Raw genomic sequence first — 20,365 nt, 5'->3', positions numbered from 1 at the left:
ATTATTTACAATATTGCGTTTTTCCTTATGAGCAAATTTGTCTCTTCTTGCTACCCGTTGCTTCACGATGATTGGTCGAGGGGAAAAAAACATGGCGCTCCCCTCGGAATAGCAAAAGTAAGCGAGTTGTGTGAATAATAGAAACATAAAAACGAGATTTCTCTCGTATGCAAGTTCGTCAATCGAACATTTCTTTGGACATAACGTTGGAGGAGAATAAAGGTGAGATTATCAGCGTAAAAACCAACTTCAACCAGAGAATTAAAAACAAATCGCACCGCGGTAACTAGAATGACAAGATAACTTTACATATTCTTGTATTGTTTTGTATTATTAAGCACAAAGGATGCCTTCCTTCCGGCAAGTCGGAGAGAAGCAGCTTCCCAACCCCGTGCTGTGCATGGCATGGTCGCCCAAAAGAGATCTCGTCGCTTTGGCCAGTACAACTGGAGAGGTACGCTCAGGAAGAAATATTGGTAGTCATCAATTCTATTGTAATAATTCTTATCTTGTTTTTGTAGTTGCTGCTGCACCGCTTAGCCAGTTTCCAGCGGGTTTGGAGCTTGGCACCCAGCGAGCACATCGGGAAGGAAATCACTGCACTCGCCTGGAGACCTGATGGCAAAAGTGAAGCAACGCTTGTTATTGATTAAAAAAAAGGTCTCAGTTATTTTAGTTCAAGTTCTCATCTTCTCCTGGTTGCTCAGTTCTGGCTTTCAGCCTTGGAGACACCAAGCAGGTGGTGTTGTGCAGTGTGGAGAAAGCAGAGATCCTGCATGTGTTCCACATGCAAAACCCCGTCAGCTGCATGCACTGGATGGAGGTGACGGAGGAAAGCAGGTTGGCATTTATGCCTTCAAGTTGGCCAAAACGAATTACGTTAAGAGAATTAGAAAATATTCATGTTTTGTGTTCTTGTTTATGTGCTCCAGTGTCCTTGGATCCTTTTGTCAGTCAGAGGATGAGTCCAAGTTGTTCCTCCCCAAATTAGCTTCCCTCCCCAAGAGGTAAGAAGATTAAATCACCAACATCTTCTCAGGTGAGCTAATTTCATATTTTTGTTCTCCAGCTACAGCACAACATCAAAGCTCTTCAGGTGAACTCATTTTTGCACTTGTTTTGGAGCCTAATCAAAATATATTCCTACCCAGTCATAATGTGTGTTTTTTTTCTGCAGTGAGGAGAAGTCTGACGAGATCATGAACCTCCTTGGAGAAGTCAGGTACAGTTTGTCTTAATGCTCCAACAGCAAACCATAGGAGCGCTGTTTACATTTGCCTTTTTTCTCCGTGTAGGTTGAACATACTCGTCCTCGGAGGAGACGCCGGCCATGTGGAGCTTTACGCCTACGGAATGTACAAGATTGCAACGTTACCCGAAGTAAGTCATCTCACAAGGGGGTCAATCGGTTCTCCCCTCACCTTTAACTCCACTGCGCAGGTTTCCGGAAGCTGCCGCACCGTAAGTCTGGCCAGTGACCTCAAGTCTTTGGCCGTCATCACCGAGGTGAAGTCTGCCGAGGACCACGTGGAGATTTGCTTCGTTCAGGTGAGACGGTTTCACCCCAACGTAAGAATTTGTCATCACATGGGATCAAAAGTAGGGCATTCAAAATGCAGATGTTTCCCCTAATACCAGCTGGACACGGGCCTGCTGTCCGACTGCCTTCCCGAACTCACCAGGATGGCTCGCAAGTTCACCCACATCTCCACGCTGCTGCAGTACCTGCACCTGTCGCTCACGTGTATGTGCGAGGCCTGGGAAGAAATCCTCATGCAGATGGACCTCCGACTCACCAAGTTTGTCCAGGTGGGCTCGGGTTCCTCTCCCAGTGCCAAGAACTGCTGTGATGTTTTGTTTTGTTTTCCTCTAGGAAAAGAACACAAGCACGCAGGTACAGGACGAGTTCCTGGAGCTTCTTCTGTGGGGACAGTCGAGGTGAGGACGCCCAAGTTCCGTTCACTTAAGATTTGTGGAGGTCCAATGCTAACTCGGTTCTCTGACTCTGAAGTCCTGAACTGCAGGCTCTTCTCATGAACCAGTTGACTGTCAAGGTGAGCGCGAGAGGTCCTCAACTTGACCAATTTCCTAGTTCTTCAAAGGTCAATCCTGTTGCACCGGTCATAAATTTGTTTTCTCCTGTTTCCATGGCAGGGTCTGAAGAAGCTGGGCCAGACCATCGAGTCATCTTACTCCAGCATCCAGAAGCTGGTGATCAGCCATCTGCAGAGGTAGGAGCACGTGTCTCTCGGGTTTCCTTTCCCGACATGCGTCAAAGCGCTCTTTTTGCTCGTCCACCAGCGGCTCCGAGGCGCTGCTCTACCACCTAAGCGAGGTGAAAGGCATGTCCCTGTGGAAGAAGAAGTTCCAGCCCCTCGGCCTGGATTCGGCCGCCATCGAAGGTAGCGTGCCGCGCAACAAGCCTGTGGAAACGTTTCACATACGTCCTTTTTAATTTTTGGAAACAGACGCCATCACGGCCGTGGGTTCCTTTTCCTTGAAGACCAGCGAGCTCCTGCAGTAAGTTTATCCACGGCTTTCGGAATAATCTAGTTTGAAACGCTATACTGTGATTATTATTTTATTTTTTTTTACACGCAGGGTGATCGACAAGAGCATGAAGAACTTTAAAGCCTTTTTCCGCTGGCTGTATGTGGGTACGTATAAAGTTTTTTTTTTAGCATCGAACATTCACCTGAACTTTTTATTTCTCTCGACAGCGATGCTTAGAATGTGCGATGAGCACGTCCCTCCGGAACTCAACAAGGTGAGATTTGTATTTAGGTGCTATCGAACACAATTCCACCAAAAGTCACTCAGGAGCTCCCCTGAAATTTTTTTTTGTCAAAACGTGTTTGATCATGATTATCAAATTTCGGGTCAATTATAGCTCAATTTCGAATGTGCTCCTTTTAGATGACACAGAAGGACATCGCCTTTGTCGCCGATTTCCTCTCGGAGCATTTTAGCAAGGTGAGCCCGGCACAAAGCTTCACGTTCCACTTTTGAGTGTCACGTTCTCGCCACAGAACGAGCAGCTCTTCGATCGCAAGGGGAAGTACTTCAATGTCGAGCGGGTCGGACAGGTAAGCCATGACATAATATCTCCTGACAAGCGTTTTCTACCTTTCAAATTGCGCAACCGTTACTCGTTTGTAGTACCTGAAGGATGAGGACGAGGACCTGGTCTCGCCCCCGAGTACTAAGGGCAACCAGTGGCTCAAGTTTTTGCAGGACAGCACGCACCTAAGAGGTGATTTTCGACTTCTGGTTTGCGCACTGTTTTTTTTACATGAACTTATATTAAAAAAAAGCTTACTTTGTGTATGGGTTGTTTTTTTTTGGTCTAGAGAGCCCACTGCTGTTTCCTTCCTTTCCCCAAAAGTCTTTGCATTTTGTCAAGCGGATGATGGAGAATGTAATCGAGCTGTGTCTGCAGAAACCGGCGGTGAGGCTCCCAAGTGAAGTCGACAACGAGTGATTTTTAAACCAAATGAGGTCATGTGACGCTTCCTTGTGTGCAGGAAGTTATCGGGAAGTCTGTGAAGCAGGCTACTTTTCTGCCCCTGTATTCAGCCCCACAGCGGTCGGATCTCTCATCTGTCTTATTCCAAATACCGTTTATGATTAAAAGTCTAATTTTTCTATATTTTTTTTAACCTCCAGCTCTGAAAACACGCCGCGACTTTTTGAGCTTCCATCCTTGTAAGTAAAATATAAGAAGCGACCATGAATGTTCAATGCGTAATATGTGTTTGTTCCTCAGGTGGAATGACAAGAAGACCAAAATGCACTACGTGGTGTTTTGCATGCCGCACGTTTTGCCGCACAAACTCTTCTTGCTGCGCAAAGCAAGTGACCCAAACAGGTAGCCTATTTATAGTTTTCACACTCAAGTGGTAACAGTAATTTTGATAACTCACTCACTTAACTGCTTCTTGCAGACACATCCCCAACAGTGTGGCGTCCCTCCACCTGAGCCGCCATCTGGACGCCTTAGACGTCGAGAACGCAGAGCAACGGTGAGCGAGTGACAGCGAGGTTTCTTCCATTTCTACTCTCGTCTGTTTTTTCCAGGCCGCAGGATGTCTACAGCTGCCTGGATGCTCGTTACTACAACGACGAGATGCTAACCGTGGTCCTTCAGGGAACAGAAGAAGACAACAGTCGCAGTGTCCTGGCGCAGGTTCCTCTCTCTTCCATCCTCAACTGTGAGAGGGAATTCAACTGGATGCCCAACATGAGGTGTGTTACATCAAATTATTTCAATTCTTTTAAAATCGGGATAATCATCTGCTGTGCAATTGACTCTTGTTCATACTGGTGATACTTTTTTGTTAAATAATTTGATAAATGTCATGAACAGACAGGTGGACTGTTCTAACTTTTGGCAATACCACACTATGAATGCTCCCGATTAAGATGTTCCACTTGTACGTACCTTCAGGTTGGACCAGCAGAGCGGCAACATTCCCTGCCAAGGCCCGATGCTGGGAAATCAGAGGCGGGAACTGGATGGCATGAAGGCGCAGTTTGTCGCAGTCAATGGCATCCGAGAAGTAGCCTGTGTGGTAAGCGTCCTCACGTGCAATTATTCTAACATTTATAGTATTACTCATTTTTTGCCATTCCACTAAAGTAAGGGATAAGGCCTACCGCACACAGTGAGCTATCTTTGACTCTCTCCACCTCCCGCCTTGCAGCTAAGCGAAAATCTGAGGCACCTCCGCGTCTTTGAGATGGACATGGAAGAGGAGGACGACGAGCCGCAGAACGACACCGCCGAGCCGGATACGCTTGACGCCACCATGACCAGCCAGGGAGACGAGAATGCTGAGGCTGGAAACGATGAAGCGGGGAAAACCGAGGAGCACTTGGAGTCAGAGGAAACATCTGAACTGTAGATGGACTTGTTTACTTGCTTTTGTTACTTTTTCATAAAAAGTTAAAAAAAATGCAGCAGTTATTGTCTTAAAATAAAGATGTACGTGCTTATCTATTTGCCTTTGTATATTCTAACATCATTCATATATTTTATTGTATGGATTGTAACTGGCAAAGTCTACGTGTAATTGTACGTTTCGCCACTAAGCGGCGCTCTTGTATGTCTAGCGATAGTTGAAAGTTTTACATGGTGCGCAATTTATTTCTGCGTGAATTTGTTTTCCTTTTCTTGTTATTTGTAGTTGTTAATATTACGTTGCAAGATAAAACAAAAGTCTAATTTCGAGTGCACTTCCTGTTTCCGGAAGTGACGTAATGCAGCAGCGCGATAGGAAACAGCCACGCGTTACCGCGAAGTTAAAAAGTTCAAGTAAATTACCCCGTTTGTTCACTTTCAGGCCAAAGTGGTATGTATGTTTTGTAAACCCAAGTTTATGTAAGTGTACACCATTTCGTTTGTCTCACTAGTTGTACGGTGTGGCTGTGATGTTAAAGAAAGCTAAGCTCACAGTAAACATCAAGAACCCTTGTCTCCTTTGTGTAGTAACCTCTTGAGCTTCTGTTAGTCCACGTGTATTATACACGTATATCCGCAAATGAATATAAAATGTTTTGCGATTAGCTTGTCTTCGTATACTCGGTAGGCTCTCCGTTTAGCTTAGCATGCTAGTTAGTATAATGTTACATTTGAATACAAACCGTTACTGTACTTCTCTACGTTATTGGTCTAACCATGGATTTTCTTTCCATCCAGCTCCTGACGATGGCGAGTCAAGGCGGGCCAGAACTCCTCAGCATTAAAGAAGAGGATTTGTGGACAGGTCATGATGGGGAGCATGCGGAGTCTGCCATCAGCAGTTTTCCTTACACTAATATGCTTGTGAAGAGTGAGGATGACAACGAAGCTCAGGCCTCGCAGCTTCATCACAGCCCGAGTGAAGAGAAGACAAGCAACAGAGGACTGCACGGTGAAGCAGGAGTATCGCAACCAGATAGTGTTGCTCCGTCGTCAGATACGGACGAAGTGACGTCACACTCGTCTGATTACATCACGGACCACAGCGACGACGGCAAAGAATCTCCCAAGGTGATCCGCAAAGCTAAAAAACACAACAGCTGCTCCGAATGCGGTAAAGCTTTCCGTAGCCATGCAATTTTGACCCGTCACATGAAAAGACACACGGGGGAGAAACCTTACGCGTGCTCGGCCTGCGGCAAAGCCTTCAGCCGGCGAGACTCCCTGGTCTCGCACATGCGGTCCCACACCAAAGAGAAAACTTTCACCTGCTCAGTTTGCACAAAAACCTTCCGCCACCGACAAAACTTGTCCACTCACCAGAGAAGTCATAACGGCAAGAAACGCTTTAGCTGCTCGCAGTGCGGCCGGGCCTTCTCCGCCAAGGCGAACTTGATGCGGCACACTCTGGTGCACACTGGAGAGAAACGCTTTTTTTGCTCTGTATGCAATAAACGTTTCACCACAAAGCGGAACATGATGGGACACATGCGGAGCCACACGAGCGAGAAGCCCTTCTCCTGCTCTGTCTGAAGCAAGACTCTTATGAACTCTCAGGAATCAGGATTATTCTAACATTTGAACCAAAATAAAAATATGAACCAATATGTTGTTGCTGTATACAACTTAGAATGTCACTTTTTTTTTTGTGGTAGCAAAAGTAACATATAGAAGTGTAATTATGGAGCTAGGTGACAAAAATTACTGGTTGAAATTGGGACCAGGTAAGCACAAAAGCCTCATCCTGTTGCCTATTTTGGCAAGTCATGCGGTTACAGTGCAAAAAATGTTGAATCTTAATTGTGACGAACATACAAGTCGAAATAAAAAAAAACACAACCCTTTTGTCTCACAGGGCATGCCGTAGCCTTCCCAAAGTGTGCGCATGCGCAGCGTGGCTTGTTGGCGGATTCGTATTTTTATGGGGTTGCAACGATCCAGAAGGCAAAAAAACACTTTCATTAATAACAGCAGATAGTTCGTAATCTCTTTTTAAAATGAGCAAAACTCAAGTGCTGAGAACGTTGGTAATGCAGCGTCTAAACGTGGCCGTCGAAGAGATTTTCCAACTTTTTGAAAAAACCATAGCGGAGTATGAGGAAATTTGCCGAGCCAAAGAGAACAACGTGCGACTACAGGGCGAACAATTGGCCCACTCTGAAGTGGCAGCCAGCTTCGGTATGTTCTCTTCATTTTACACAATATGAAATTCAACCCCACCGGCTGGATAATATACAAAGGAATATTTAATAGTACCTTAATTCATCTGTTTTGTTGTGTGTTGCAGACGTGCAGCAGTTGGTGGCCAATCAAGAAGAGGAGCCAGCAAATTCCTCATGCATTAAAGTAGAAGAACAAAACATATGGAGCAGTCAAAATGTGGAGCAGCTTCCAGCGCTGAAGGAGGAACCTCATGTAAACATGTTGGCACCCCCTGATGTCCAACTGAAGAGTGAAGAAGACAAAGGTCAGCCCTCGCAGCCTTGCCACAGTCAAGGACAGATAAACAGGGGCGGCAGAATGCCAAGAAAATGCAAAGGACAACACTCGCAATCAGGCAGCTTTGAATCGGTTAACATGATGCCACACTCTTCAAAATCTGATCACAGCAACCACCCAAAAGAAGCTCAGAAGACTCGTAAAATACCCAAAGGTGATTTGGCGCATCACGCTCGAAATAAAGAGTTCATCTGCCCTGAATGTGGGAAGGTTTTCGTCCACAGGGGAACTTTCAACAGACACACAAGGACGCACACTGGAGAGAAGCCTTTCAGTTGCGACCGTTGTGTTAAAAGATTCTCCACAAACTCCGATTTGAAGATACACATGCGAACGCACACGGGGGAGAAACCGTTTGCGTGTCCGTTTTGCCCTCGAAGATTCCCCGTCAAGTCGAACAGGGACATACACGTCCGCGGCAAGCACACAGGCGAGAAACCGTTCGCCTGCTCCATTTGCCCTCAGAGATTCATCCGCAAGTCGGCCATCAAGCACCACGTGCAGGTCAAGCACCCGGCAAGCTCTTCATTTGCTCTCTTTGTCCCAAAACGTTTTGCTGGAAAAAGAACGTGATAATACACGAGGACACACACTGGCGAGAAAGCCTTCAGATGCAACGTGTGCACGCAGGGTTTCTTGTACAAGTATCAGCTGGAAAAGCACCGGTGCGCCGTCGTGGAAGCGGACACCTTGTCCTTACATACAAACGCATGAATCCCTCCATACATACATCCAATATTTGTAAAGATTTTTTTCGAGGATATATATCTCAAATTTTTCTTCATTGTGGTCATTTCTTCATTGTGTTTGTCATAGATTGAAGAAAATTGTCCGAAAAGACACAGGTACAATTGTTAATGTACATGTAAAATATGGTTAAAGATCATATTTGAAGAAATAAAAAATGAATCGAATAATAATTCATTCTTGGTTTTATTCTGGTAATGTTTCTAATTACATGGTTGGTGTAAAGTTAAAATACATGTCGAGTTTTGGTTGCATTAAACCAACTATGGTTGTTTAATTGCAATCGTAATAGTGTAATCTATTTTATCCCTAATGGCGTACCGTAAACATACCAAAGATGGCGGCTCAGTATGCGCTTGCGCGATATGGCTTTTTGGGCGGAAATGTTTACTCGGGCGTTTTGGGTCATCACAATCCACACAAGAGCACATTTCTCCTTTAAGAAGGAAAGAAAAACACCACATTTCGCACCTTGTCGCTAAGCAGCGATCCATCGTGAGTGTGTCAAAATGTGTAAAGTGAAAATTTTGAGATCGTTGGTGAAGCAGCGACTTAACGTGGCCGTCGAAGAGATTTTCGGACTGTTCGAAAGAACCATCGCGGAGTACGAGGAGGAACTTTGTCGAACCAAAAAGGAAAACGAGCGACAACGCGACCTACTGGACGCTGTTCTCAACCCTCAAGTTCGACTGGACAGAGCAGGTTTGGCGTTTTCTTCACCTTTTGTCAACGCTGTTAACATGACTCAGGTTGTTGGGCACACAAATAAAATGGCCGAGACCCCATCCGAGAGCCACGAGTTAGCATTAGCTGTTAGTTCATTTTTTCATTGATTGTCTTCACAAATTGACAAACTTCGCGACAATGTTTACAACCATCATGCTGGACTGCTGGCAGCAGGTTTGTTTACAAAAATCACAGAATCAGAGTGTGTTGCCTTGGTTGTAATTGACTGTGAAGTTCGCCAGTCCGCCATCGCAGTCAAGGAAACCACCATTTTTGTCTTGCCCGTTTATTCTAAGCACTACGACAAAATAGATACAAAAACAAAAAAATGCAACGATTCATTTTCATCACTTGCAGTATTATGTAGGAAAAGTCAAGAATATTGGGTTTCATTAAATTTGTATAGTATACCCAGTAAAACAAGTATCAGTCCTAATACACAAGTTGTGTTTTTTGTGTGTGTTGCAGATGTGCAGCTGGTGTTGGTGGAGAGTCAAGAAATGGGGGACGAGCCTGCGGAGCCCCCCCACATTAAAGAGGAAGAGGTGTGGAATAGTCAAGCCTGCCAGGAGGCTGGCATCACCATGCTCACACTATCTGGTGTCCATGTAAAGACCGAAGACAACAACGACGGTCAGCCACGTCAAAGTGAGGACAACCAAGGCGGCAGGTCGGGACAATGCTTGTCAGCAGAAGCCGAAGATCTCCACTCGCGAGCAAACTACTTGGCGCCGCTATCTGATCCGGAAGACATGACGTCCCGCTCCTCGGACACCGTCAACACTAAAGTTTCGTACGCCAAAAAAGCCAAAAAACGCAAATGCTCCGAATGCGGTAAAACGTTTGTCTGTAAAAGCGATTTAAAAAAACACATGGTCACGCACACGGGTGAGAAAGCGTTTGCGTGCTCAGTGTGCAATAAAAGATTCCCCTTTAAGCATCGCATGCTCAGACACATGAGTATACACACGGGCGAGCATGCCCATTCCTGCTCAGTTTGCGGGAAAGGATTCCGAGATAGGTACGACATGGAAGGTCACATGAGCAAACACACCGGCCAGAAACTGTACTCGTGTTCGATTTGCGCTAAAAGTTTGTCTTGTAGAGCGTCGCTTCGGAATCACATGAAATTACACACCGGGAAGAAACTCCATACCTGCCCCGTTTGCGGGAAAGGTTTGTCCGGGGGCTCGTCGTTTGGCGCACACGTGAGAAAACACACGGGGGAGAAACCTTTTGTCTGCCCCGTCTGTAACAAATGTTTCTCCCGTAAGGACACACTCGCTTTACACATTAAGCGTCACAATAAGCGTCGCACTGACAGTCAGCAATAACAGTGGCACAGTCAGCTCAGTGGCCTAGTGGTAGAGTGTCCACTGGAAGGTTGTGGGTTCAAACCCCGGCCGGGTCATACCAAAGACTATAAAAATGGGACCCATTGCCTCCCTGCTTGGCACTCAGCATTAAGGGTTGGAATTGGGGGGTTAGATCACCAAATGATTCCTGAGCGCGGCGCCGCTGCTGCTCGCTGCTGCTCACTGCTCCCCTCTCCCCCAGGGGATGGATCAAAATCACATGGGGATGGGTCAAATGCAGAGGACAAATTTCACCACACCCAGATGTGTGTGTGACAATCATTGGGACTTTAACTTTAACAATGCTGTTGCTGATTGCCTATAGTCAAAATTATAACAAAATGCCACAAACAGATTAATCAACAACAAATCTGATCAAATCGAATCACCGTAGAACCATTTTTTAACTAAAGATTGTCAAAAGTAATAATTCTCTGATTTCTCTAGACTTTCACTGAAGCAGACTGATTTATTGTTTGTGTTTAATCAAAATAAAACATTTGCAAACATCTGCATTTACTTTGGAAAACAATGATCATCAATCCTTGTGGGATATTGCTTAGTTGTTTTTAATCACAAAATAATCCCAAATCTACACAATTGTTAAGAAATACTTAATAGAACTAATAGAAACTAATTTTATAAAATACAATTACAACCAAAACTGTATCCTTTGTTGATGTAATAAAAATACTGGTATGATTTCTTTTCCTCATTTTCTGTTTAGATTAATGACTACATTCCACCAATAACTACAAATATTGGAAGAGGCTTGCCACAAGTAATGTCATTTTCCTGCGTGTCCCTTATAAATGACGTCATAGGTCAACTTCTCGGTTTCCTACCTATGGGAGCATTGTTAGCTAGCAACACACCAACAAACAACTCGGATCTATGATCGTGTACGAAAATGTGTAAAGTCCGAATCGTGAGAACGCTGGTGAAGCAGCGACTGAACGTGGCTGTCGAAGAAATATTTGAATTGTTTGAGAGGACGAGAGCGCAGGACGCGGAGGAACTTTGTCGAACCAAAGAGGAGAAAGAGCAACAACGACGACTCTTGGAGGCTATTCTCAAGCCTCAAGTTCGACTGCACAGAGCAGGTTTGGCGTTTAAGTCACCTTTTTTCATTTATTTCGAACCATTCCCCCAAGTGAGTGACGTCAGAGGAAAATGGATAAGACTGGCACACAGGCGAGAAACCGTTCGCCTGCTCCGTTTGCCCTCAAAGATTCACCCGCAAGTCGGCCATCAAGCACACGGACGGCAAGCTCTTCATTTGCTCTCTTTGTTTGTCATAAATTGAAGATTGTTCGAAAAGACACAGGTACAATTGTTAATGTACATGTAAAATATGGTTAAAGATCATATTTGAAGAAATAAAAAAAATGAATCGAATAATAATTCATTCTTGGTTTTATTCTGGTAATGTTTCTAATTACATGGTTGGTGGATAGTTAAAATACATGTCGAGTTTTGGTTTAAAATTGTTTGGTTTAATGATTAAACCAACTATGGTTGTTTAATTGCAAACGTAATAGTGTAATCTATTTTATCCCTAATGGCGTACCGTAAACATGCCAAAGATGGCGGCTCAGTATGCGCATGCGCGATATGGCTTTTTGGGCGGAAATGTTTACTCGGGCGTTTTGGGTCATCACAGTTCCACACAATAGCACATTTCTCCCTTAAGAAGGAAAGAAAAACACCACATTTCGCACCTTGTCGCTAAGCAGAGATCCATCGTGAGTGTGTCAAAATGTGTAAAGTGAAAATTTTGAGAACGTTGGTGAAGCAGCGACTTAACGTGGCCGTCGAAGAGATTTTCGGACTTTTCGAAAGAACCATCGCGGAGTACGAGGAGGAACTTTGTCGAACCAAAAAGGAGAACGAGCGACAACGCGACCTACTGGACGCTATTCTCAACCCTCAAGTTCGACTGGACAGAGCAGGTTTGGCGTTTTCTTCAACGCTGTTAACATGACTCAGGTTATTGGGCACATTTCTCGCACACAAATAAAACGAGTTAACATTTGCTGTTAGTGCTTCATTTTTTCATTGATTGTCTTCACAAATTGACAAACTTCTCGACAATGTTTACAACCATCATGCTGGACTGCTCGCAGCAGGTTTGTTTACAAAAATCACAGAATCAGAGTGTGTTGCCTTGGTTGTAATTGACTGTGAAGTTCGCCTGACTTTAAAGTCAGAATTCTGAGAATAAAGTCAGAATTCTGAGAAAAAAAGTCAGAATCCTGTCACCCCTCATTTTTTTCTTCTTCACTAGCCCTAATCCTCTTCCGTATTTTCATCACTTGCAGTATTATGTAGGAAAAGTCAAGAATATTGGGTTTTATTAAATTTGTATGGTATACCCAGTAAAACAAGTATCAGTCCTAAAACACAAGTTGTGGTTTTTTTACGTGTTGCAGATGTGCAGCAGGTGTTGGTGGAGAGTCAAGAAATGGGGGATGAGCCTGCGGAGCCCCCCCACATTAAAGAGGAAGAGGTGTGGAATAGTCAAGCCTGCCAGGAGGCTGGCATCACCATGCTCACACTATCTGGTGTCCATGTAAAGACCGAAGACAACAACGACGGTCAGCCTTTGCCACGTCAAAATGAGGACAAACGAGGCGGCAGGTCGGGACAATGCTTGTCAGCAGAAGCCGAAGATCTCCACTCGCGAGCAAACTACTTGGCGCCGCTATCTGATACGGAAGATATGATGTCCCGCTCCTCGGACACCGACAACACTAAAGAAATTTCGGACGCCAAAAGTGACAAAAACCGCAAATGCTCCGAATGCGGTAAAACGTTTCTCAGTACAAGCGATTTAAAAAAACACATGGTCACGCACACGGGTGAGAAAGCGTTTGCGTGCTCATTGTGCAATAAAAGATTCGCCTTTAAGCATCGCATGCTCAGACACATGAATATACACACGGGCAAGCATGCCCATTTCTGCTCAGTTTGCGGGAAAGGATTCCGAGATAGGTATGACATGGAAGCTCACATGAGCAAAAACGGCTGCCGGAAAAATTTGGCCGAGAAGCTGTTCGGCTGCCGCTTGTGCGATAAAAGATTCACCAACAAGAAGTACGTGAGGATCCACATGCGGTCGCACACGGGCGAGAAGGTGTTTGCTTGTGACATGTGCGCTCAGAGTTTCACTTATAAATATCAGCTGGACAAACATCAGTGCAGCCCTTGAAAGTTGCATTTTATTATTAAAAGGAACTATTGTATGTATTGTAACATTTTGCAATGATGTCCATCCATTTAAAAAAATCTAATGTTGCCTCATTATTTTTTTCTTTCCAAAACAGTTCAAATTGGAATACATCGATTAAATCATAATAATTAAACAGTAAAGAATGAACAGCATGAAGAAAATTATTTGTAGTATTCAAGTCAATCCAGAAGGTGGCAGCAAACCACGGTCGTGCATTTTAAGATTAAAGATTAAAGTCCCAATGATCGTCACACACACACCTGGGTGTGGTGAAATTTGTCCTCTGCATTTAACCCATCCCCGTGTGATTTTAATCCATCCCCTGGGGGAGAGGGGAGCAGTGAGCAGCAGCGGTGCCGCGCTCGGGAATCAGTTGGTGATCTAACCCCCCAATTCCAACCCTTAATGCTGAGTGCCAAGCAGGGAGGCAATGGGTCCCATTTTTATAGTCTTTGGTATGACCCGGCCGGGGTTTGAACCCACAACCTTCCAGTCTCAGGGCGGACACTCTACCACTAGGCCACTGAGCTGATCTTGATTGCCACCATCATTTTTCTACGCTGCAATTGTGTATTTCTAATGAGTAAAAATGACTAACTGGGGTCAAAATTATTGTACATGAAAAACCAATACTCGTACTTGAAAAAATAAAACCTGGAAAAAAAGTTTCCAATTAGGGCTAGGGGCAGGGGTCGGGAACCTTTTTGGCGGACAGAGCAATAAATGGCCATTTTTTAAAAATAATTTCCCGTGAAAGCCGTACCATTTAAAAAAAGAAAAAAGGGCTAAATACAATGAAATACATGTATTTTAATAAAGACCAACTATTTTTTGAGGGTACTAATGTATTCTTTCTAATAACGTTTTTATATTGAAGCCAAGAAGAAAAAAACTCACCATTAATGAGACTTCTGGGGCTGCATTGTTTTGCTGGTGGCTTTGTAGTCCGGGTGATGGCATGTCTTTTATCCGTTTGAGTATCTTTTCTTTATCCGTGTAGTCGTCAAAAAGTTCATTAGCCACATCAAGCATAAATATTGAAATACTCGCCATCAGTGAATGGCTTTCCGTTCCTCACAATTACTAAAGCGCCGGCAAAACTAGCTGAATTAATGTCCATATACGGAGTTGCTGTTGACTAGCTTGGACCTACAAATGCAATTTCTTCGGTTCACTCACTCTGAAATGTTCGGTAATTGTCATTTTTAATTTTCTTCGCCATCTTTCTTGCTTGCCTCGCACACACCAGCTAGCTAGCCGAAATTTTAAATAAAGCGGATGGAATTTGACCTCTCACGACCCCGTAGGCACCGTATTGTCCAATTAAAATCGCGCTTTATTTTGTCCGACCTGGCGTCACCCTTCTCTACACCGAAGGGCAGCTGGGATTGGCTGATATGTTTTAAACGACTCTAAATTGTAAAAATTACGGGATTGGCTGATATGTTTTAAACGACTCTAAATTGTAAAAATTACAAGTATAAAATACGCAGTACATGGTATGTAAATATTTCCATTTATTAATGACCTAAATATTTACATACAAATTTACATGTGGAGCAACAACAATGGCAGATGAACTGCAACCATGACCTCTTCTTGTGAGGTCCAAATAAAAGAAACTCGAAAAATGTACACTAATTTCACCCAAGTACTGTGTACAGAGCCCTCGGTTTTCCTTTGCGAATCACAGTGAACATTGCGAATCACATATAACATATGTGAACCACAGTATAATATCATATAAACCCTGAGTCAATATTAAAACTGACATTTCACAAAGTCCTACATTACCTTAAGTAAATAAAATAGATCAGTACCAGTGCATACATTAATTAAATATACACAGAAACTCCCTTGCATGTGTTTAAATAGCAAAGCAATCCAAGATTTTATGATATACGTTCCAGCACATTGGCATTTAGTTTTGACACTAGAGGAAAAAAATACTTCACACACAGTATTGTCAGCAAAAAAAAAAAATTAACTGCAATCCTCTGCTGTAAATACATTCCTACAGCTTCTGATTTTTGGACTGCACCCAAGTGTAACATTAACCCTAGTTTTACATTTCCTGTGTTAAAGATAAGTCAGAATATTACAAAGAATTTCCCCCCCTGCAATTTTAGGCAGCTTTTGGTACCGTTAAAAACGTGGAACAAGGAAATAGTTTGTTTACTCCTGCACACACTTTGACGTCATTGCTATTCTTTAAGCTGCCCCTCCGATCATTTACATCCTCAAGAGTCTTGTGATATGATTTGAATTATTTTGACCATGTTTTTCAACTGTAATTCGTTGAGGATCATTTTTTCAATCCATTAAAATGTTCATTTTCATAAATACAAAATATCAGTATCATAAAAAAAAAAAGGTCTTCAAGTTTGACCTTTTTGACATTTTCTTTTTAACCTTGGGATTGTAATCAAGCAAGGATTCATGTTGTTGGACATAAAAGGCAATTGAACAATTATTTCTCATGAAAAGAGGTTGAACTGATTCCTTCTGGTGACCCCGGCTGATCATCCACACGACGTCCCGCGTTGTGTGTGTGTGTCCGACCGCCTGGCCGCATGCGGACCATGCCGCTATTAAACTCCGCTCGAATCCAAGCAACAAACGTTACAATCTCTGCTTTCACCTGACAGTCACATCTGCCGAAGTACATTTAAGCGTACGGTCGTGTATTCGATGCCACATGAGGTACATCTGAGCCGGGAGGAATCGATGGACCAGCAGCATATCTTTATAATAGCAAGGATCGTACGTGTCTACATTTTTGGCGGGGATGTACAGTCCTGCTGTCTTCACCCCCATGTGCGAGCTCGGTGCAAGTCCCGCTTTCTTCAGACACATCCCCATGTAAACGTCATCGATGGGAAGGATAGTGATGGAATGGGACATCTTGAGGATGATGGAAGCTGTGTAGCCTGACAGCAAGAATCCCCCGCCTCCGCAATAGGGGGGATACGAGTCCGACTCCTGCACCTGAACCGGGATGTAATATTTGCTCCCGGGCGACCGAATGGGTCCGACGTTGTAGATCAGGTGACCGGTGAAGAGATGTTTACGTCCATCGTTGTCTTTAAGACTCTGGAGGAACTCCACCATGTTGTCCGTGTTGGCAAAAACGTCGTCGTCACCGTTTAACATAAAGCGAGCGTTTGGACAGTTTCCTTCCATCCATTCCAGGAAAAGCATTTGCTTCAAGGTGAGGTTGTAAAAGGAGTCAGCAAAATCCCACTGGATGATGTCTTTGTACTCGCGTTGCTCTGCTTGGAGGAGCTTGTTCAGTCTCATCTTCTCAAAGCCTCGATTGGTGGTACCCGAGAGGAAGATCCTTCTGATCCAAACCCCGTTGTGTAGTCTCTCCTTGGCCCAGGTCTTGCGCAACACCTCTCGCCGCTCGTAGTTTCCAGGAGAGCTTTTAATGGCCAATAGGAGGAAAACATCTCCTGATTGCTCAACTCCGCCACATTTATCAGGAACGTCCAGTAGCATAGGAAAATGGCGACAGTGGCGATAGTACAGAAAGTCTCGAATATTAACAGGAAGAGCGGCGAAGCCTGTCATGTTGGCTACCGATGTGTTTTGATGACAAACTTGATTTTCCCAGAAGGTTTTGGTTTGGTTGGTGGTCTCCTGAATGCCATTGTGACCCTCTTTCACGCCTAATTGGAGGCCAATGTTCTTTTGGTCTATAAGATCCAAAAGGAAGTGGATGACCAACACACTCAGACTTCCAAGCAACAAACATGTCCGGGTTCTCAACTGAATCATCGTCAGAACTCTGCTGAGACAAAAAAAAAAAAGCATGAGACACATACATGTTACCCTTTATTTTATTATTTACCTTATATTTTATTACGTTTTTTTTTTATTACTTAATTATTTTTTATTTTAAAAAATTTGCATTTTTTTACTCTCTTTATTTTACGGAAGAGGATTAGGGCCAGTGAAGAAAAAAAAAACGAGGGGTGAAAGGATTCTGATTTTAAAGTCAGAATTCTGACTTTATTCTCAGAATTCTGACTTTAAAGTCAGAATTCTGACTTTATTCTCAGAATTGTGACTTTAAAGTCAGAATCCCCACTTTCTGAGAATTCTGAGAATAAAGTCAGAATTCTGAGAAAAAAGTCAGAATCCTGTCACCCCTCGTTTTTTTTCTTCACTGGCCCTAATCCTCTTCCGTATTATTTGCACACACCATTTTGAGCCCAATTGTTTATTAAATAAATAAGGAAATGTATCTAGTCATCATTAGAATAAACTCACAAATACCAATTCCAAAGAAGTTGTGTAAAACAATAAAAGCAGAATACAGTAGGCTACAGTACAAAGTTTTGAAAAATCATTTTCCATCTGAACGATGAAGTCCAGCTTGGGTTTTCAGTCCACATCCCACAAGACCGAGGCTTGTGAAACGACCGGAAAACATCACGCCTTGGCATTATACTGACCTCACCCTGTTTTCCAACACGATAAAATCCCACTCTCCTGCTAACAGCCAATACAAACCACACACAAATGAGCAAATATGCAGGGACAACAACCTCCTGCTGAACGTCACCAAGACCAAGGAGATTATTGTTGACCTCCGGAAGGGTCACACCCAACACCTGCCGCTGACCATCGACGGCGCTGTGGTGGAGAGAGTGAGCAACACCAGATTCCTGGGGGTGCACATCAGTGAGGACCTCTCCTGGACCACCAACACCGCATGACTGGCGAAGAAAGCTCAGCGCCGCCTGTACTTCCTGCGGAAACTCAGGCGGGCAAGTGCTCCTCCGGCCGTCATGACTACATTCTACCGTGGCACCATTGAGAGCGTCCTTCTCCAGTTGGATGGCTGCACTGAATACAACATGAAGGCCCTGCAGCGCATAGTGAACACGGCTGGTAAGATGATTGGTGCTTCACTCCCCTCCCTGAAGGACATTTACACCTCCCATCTCACCCGCAAGGCGACCACGATTGTGTGTGATGTGAGTCACCCCGCTCACTCTTTGTTTGATCTTCTGCCCTCTGGGAAGAGGTACAGGAGCCTGCGCTCCCGCACCACCAGACTCACCAACAGCTTCATACTCCAGGCTGTTCGGATCCTGAACTCTCTCCCCCCTCCTACGTAACGTCCTGTACTTTTGCGCTATATCTGCTGTATGCACACTTGCTCCGTTTTTGCTCCTCTTATTTATTTATTATTCATCACTCTTATTTATTCATTGTTTGTGCCTTCTTGTTTTTACTTTTTGTGTTGTTTACTTGTATGTATAGTGTGTACTATGTCTTGTCACCGTGGGATTGTGGGAAACGTAATTTCGATCTCTTTGTGTCTCTTGACGTGAAGAAATTGACAATGAAGCAGACTTTGACTTTGATTCTTATATAATGACATCACAATAAAACACAAGGCATAGTTGAACACACAACAGCACATGGAAGTAATGCTTTGGTCAAAAAAGTAATGTGTGTGTGTGTGTGTGTGTGTTAATTTAAGATGTGTATAGTGCTTGGCATGGAAGAAAACCTTTTATCATGCTTTTTATATTCGAGGCCACATTTAAAAGACGAAAATTGCAACACTGTAATGAATAACAGTACAGTGCAAAAGTTGGAAAACTTAGCTAGCTAGCTTGTAGTTTTAATAGCTCGGCCAAAGCAGTTCTTTTGACACAGTAAAACAGCACCCATGGGAAAAATACTACGATTTCCATAATCATATGTAGAGGTGTGACGAAATGGTCAAGGAAGGACCAAATGTGAACAATTTTGTAATAATCTGGATTAAAATGTGGATATTGAAGTCACTATCAATGTATATTTGGCAAAATTATAATGAACTTGTCTTCTAAAAAACAGACATTGAAAGGGGTGTCAACAAATATTTTAATTATTAATTAAAACAATTCTTGTGGGAAGGCGTGATTAAATATCAACCATTTATATGGCTCGTTGAGATTTTAGTCTTGATTACGGAACATTGTTAATGATCGGCTTCCAAGAAAAAGATGGCAGGTGTGTCCACAAGGCCACATACATACAAGTCACATATTTTCTTTACAATAATAGGCTCAATGTGGCACCACTGGTTTAAATATGATATTTTGATGAATATTTTGTTTGTGTGATATGAATTTGACACCTAAATCCACCTGTTCCCCTTCATCTGCTAGTTAGTGAAAACAGCATGAGCTATCACCACTAGCAGATTTCTACTTCTCATTATAGTAACTGAAATATCCTTTTTTTTTTTTTTGCTTGAACTTTAACACAACACAAAAAAAAGATGTTTTTCACAGTTTCATATGCTACCGCAATTAGAACGACAGAAGGTTTTGGTGAATATTATTTTCAATTTATGCTTCCTATTACGACTTAAATACCTCTAATTTCTCCATAATGAGAGCTATCGTCACATTTTCAGCTTTGGTAAGTAGCACTCGACTACTTCCAGCTACAACTGCGTAGTAGGGCATTCAGATAAAAAAAAAAAAAAAACATATTTAATTTATGATTGTCTTACATATATCCCATGTAATTTGCAGATGGTCCCTAAAACACAACAAACATCGAACCAACTTTTCCTCGCTAGAATAGCGGGGCTGTATAATAAATCGACATTAAAAAGAGAAATGGATGCGTGTACTTACTTTATGAGCGAGCTTCCTCAGCGTGTACTCACTCTTGTGTTGGTGCGCGCGCCTGTGTGCATGCGTGCGCGCGCGCGCTTGGATGGTCGCGGCTGTCAGCTCCCGAACGGGCGGGGCCACCGCAGTCCACTTTTATTTGGCAGATACACTCTCCACATTTACAGTGTAAATGTAATTACTCTGCATAAAATATATA

At 43.4% G+C, this 20,365-nt stretch overlaps 5 protein-coding genes across 7 annotated transcripts; 4 read left to right on the top strand and 1 right to left on the bottom strand.

The window, feature by feature from the left end:
* Positions 1–42: 42 nt before the first annotated feature.
* Positions 43–4,995, top strand: anapc4 (anaphase promoting complex subunit 4). The gene is made up of 28 exons (XM_037250096.1): positions 43–222; positions 339–454; positions 522–627; positions 708–840; positions 933–1,007; positions 1,070–1,096; positions 1,178–1,222; positions 1,296–1,380; positions 1,441–1,548; positions 1,639–1,809; positions 1,874–1,938; positions 2,012–2,054; positions 2,155–2,231; positions 2,302–2,402; positions 2,469–2,520; positions 2,602–2,657; positions 2,721–2,767; positions 2,917–2,973; positions 3,030–3,086; positions 3,160–3,253; positions 3,351–3,448; positions 3,525–3,586; positions 3,667–3,705; positions 3,767–3,868; positions 3,945–4,022; positions 4,078–4,245; positions 4,448–4,571; positions 4,704–4,995. Exons 1-28 carry the CDS (start codon positions 168–170, stop codon positions 4,902–4,904), a joined length of 2,442 nt encoding a protein of 813 aa, XP_037105991.1. The 5' UTR covers positions 43–167; the 3' UTR covers positions 4,905–4,995.
* Positions 4,996–5,133: 138 nt separating this feature from the next.
* On the top strand, positions 5,134–6,565 carry LOC119121972 (zinc finger protein 2 homolog). 2 transcript variants are annotated; one of them, XM_037250106.1, is made up of 2 exons: positions 5,134–5,351; positions 5,699–6,565. In XM_037250106.1, the coding sequence occupies exon 2, from the start codon at positions 5,708–5,710 to the stop codon at positions 6,491–6,493; it is 786 nt and encodes a 261-aa protein (XP_037106001.1). In that variant the 5' UTR covers positions 5,134–5,351; positions 5,699–5,707; the 3' UTR covers positions 6,494–6,565. The 2 variants fall into 2 exon arrangements, with proteins under 2 accessions (XP_037106001.1, XP_037106002.1); XM_037250107.1 differs by having other exon boundaries at positions 5,134–5,380.
* Positions 6,566–6,854: 289 nt separating this feature from the next.
* LOC119122128 (zinc finger protein 454-like) lies at positions 6,855–11,588 on the top strand. The gene is made up of 4 exons (XM_037250334.1): positions 6,855–7,138; positions 7,248–7,427; positions 9,401–10,245; positions 11,475–11,588. The coding sequence occupies exons 1-4, from the start codon at positions 6,958–6,960 to the stop codon at positions 11,586–11,588; spliced, it is 1,320 nt and encodes a 439-aa protein (XP_037106229.1). The 5' UTR covers positions 6,855–6,957.
* A 347-nt stretch (positions 11,589–11,935) lies between these two features.
* Positions 11,936–13,498, top strand: LOC119122127 (zinc finger protein 2-like). The gene is made up of 2 exons (XM_037250333.1): positions 11,936–12,239; positions 12,720–13,498. The coding sequence occupies exons 1-2, from the start codon at positions 12,047–12,049 to the stop codon at positions 13,496–13,498; spliced, it is 972 nt and encodes a 323-aa protein (XP_037106228.1). The 5' UTR covers positions 11,936–12,046.
* A 1,518-nt stretch (positions 13,499–15,016) lies between these two features.
* On the bottom strand, positions 15,017–20,269 carry LOC119121496 (N-acetyllactosaminide beta-1,3-N-acetylglucosaminyltransferase 3-like). Of its 2 annotated transcripts, none has more exons than XM_037249084.1 (2): positions 20,170–20,269; positions 15,017–17,309 (listed from the first exon to the last, which is right to left on the bottom strand). In XM_037249084.1, exon 2 carries the CDS (start codon positions 17,297–17,299, stop codon positions 16,157–16,159), a length of 1,143 nt encoding a protein of 380 aa, XP_037104979.1. In that variant the 5' UTR covers positions 17,300–17,309; positions 20,170–20,269; the 3' UTR covers positions 15,017–16,156. The 2 variants fall into 2 exon arrangements, with proteins under 2 accessions (XP_037104979.1, XP_037104980.1); XM_037249085.1 differs by having other exon boundaries at positions 15,017–17,312; positions 20,170–20,247.
* Positions 20,270–20,365: the final 96 nt, after the last annotated feature.

The sequence above is a fragment of the Syngnathus acus genome, chromosome 4, assembly GCF_901709675.1.
Source record: "Syngnathus acus chromosome 4, fSynAcu1.2, whole genome shotgun sequence".
NCBI classification, from domain to species: Eukaryota; Metazoa; Chordata; class Actinopteri; order Syngnathiformes; family Syngnathidae; genus Syngnathus; species Syngnathus acus.
This window is presented reverse-complemented; position numbering and strand designations above follow the sequence as displayed.

Excerpts from the sequence above, each read along its gene's own strand:
- anapc4 (XM_037250096.1), top strand. The coding sequence starts at position 168 with ATGCAAGTTCGTCAATCGAACATTTCTTTGGACATAACGTTGGAGGAG. Across the intron at positions 1,939-2,011 it reads CTTCTGTGGGGACAGTCGAG|TCCTGAACTGCAGGCTCTTC; the intron begins GTGAGGACGCCC and ends CTGACTCTGAAG. Across the intron at positions 4,246-4,447 it reads AACTGGATGCCCAACATGAG|GTTGGACCAGCAGAGCGGCA; the intron begins GTGTGTTACATC and ends ACGTACCTTCAG.
- LOC119121972 (XM_037250106.1), top strand. The coding sequence starts at position 5,708 with ATGGCGAGTCAAGGCGGGCCAGAACTCCTCAGCATTAAAGAAGAGGAT.
- LOC119122128 (XM_037250334.1), top strand. The coding sequence starts at position 6,958 with ATGAGCAAAACTCAAGTGCTGAGAACGTTGGTAATGCAGCGTCTAAAC. Across the intron at positions 7,139-7,247 it reads TGAAGTGGCAGCCAGCTTCG|ACGTGCAGCAGTTGGTGGCC; the intron begins GTATGTTCTCTT and ends TGTGTGTTGCAG. Across the intron at positions 7,428-9,400 it reads GAAGAGTGAAGAAGACAAAG|ATGTGCAGCTGGTGTTGGTG; the intron begins GTCAGCCCTCGC and ends TGTGTGTTGCAG.
- LOC119122127 (XM_037250333.1), top strand. The coding sequence starts at position 12,047 with ATGTGTAAAGTGAAAATTTTGAGAACGTTGGTGAAGCAGCGACTTAAC. Across the intron at positions 12,240-12,719 it reads AGTTCGACTGGACAGAGCAG|ATGTGCAGCAGGTGTTGGTG; the intron begins GTTTGGCGTTTT and ends TACGTGTTGCAG.
- LOC119121496 (XM_037249084.1), bottom strand. The coding sequence starts at position 17,299 with ATGATTCAGTTGAGAACCCGGACATGTTTGTTGCTTGGAAGTCTGAGT.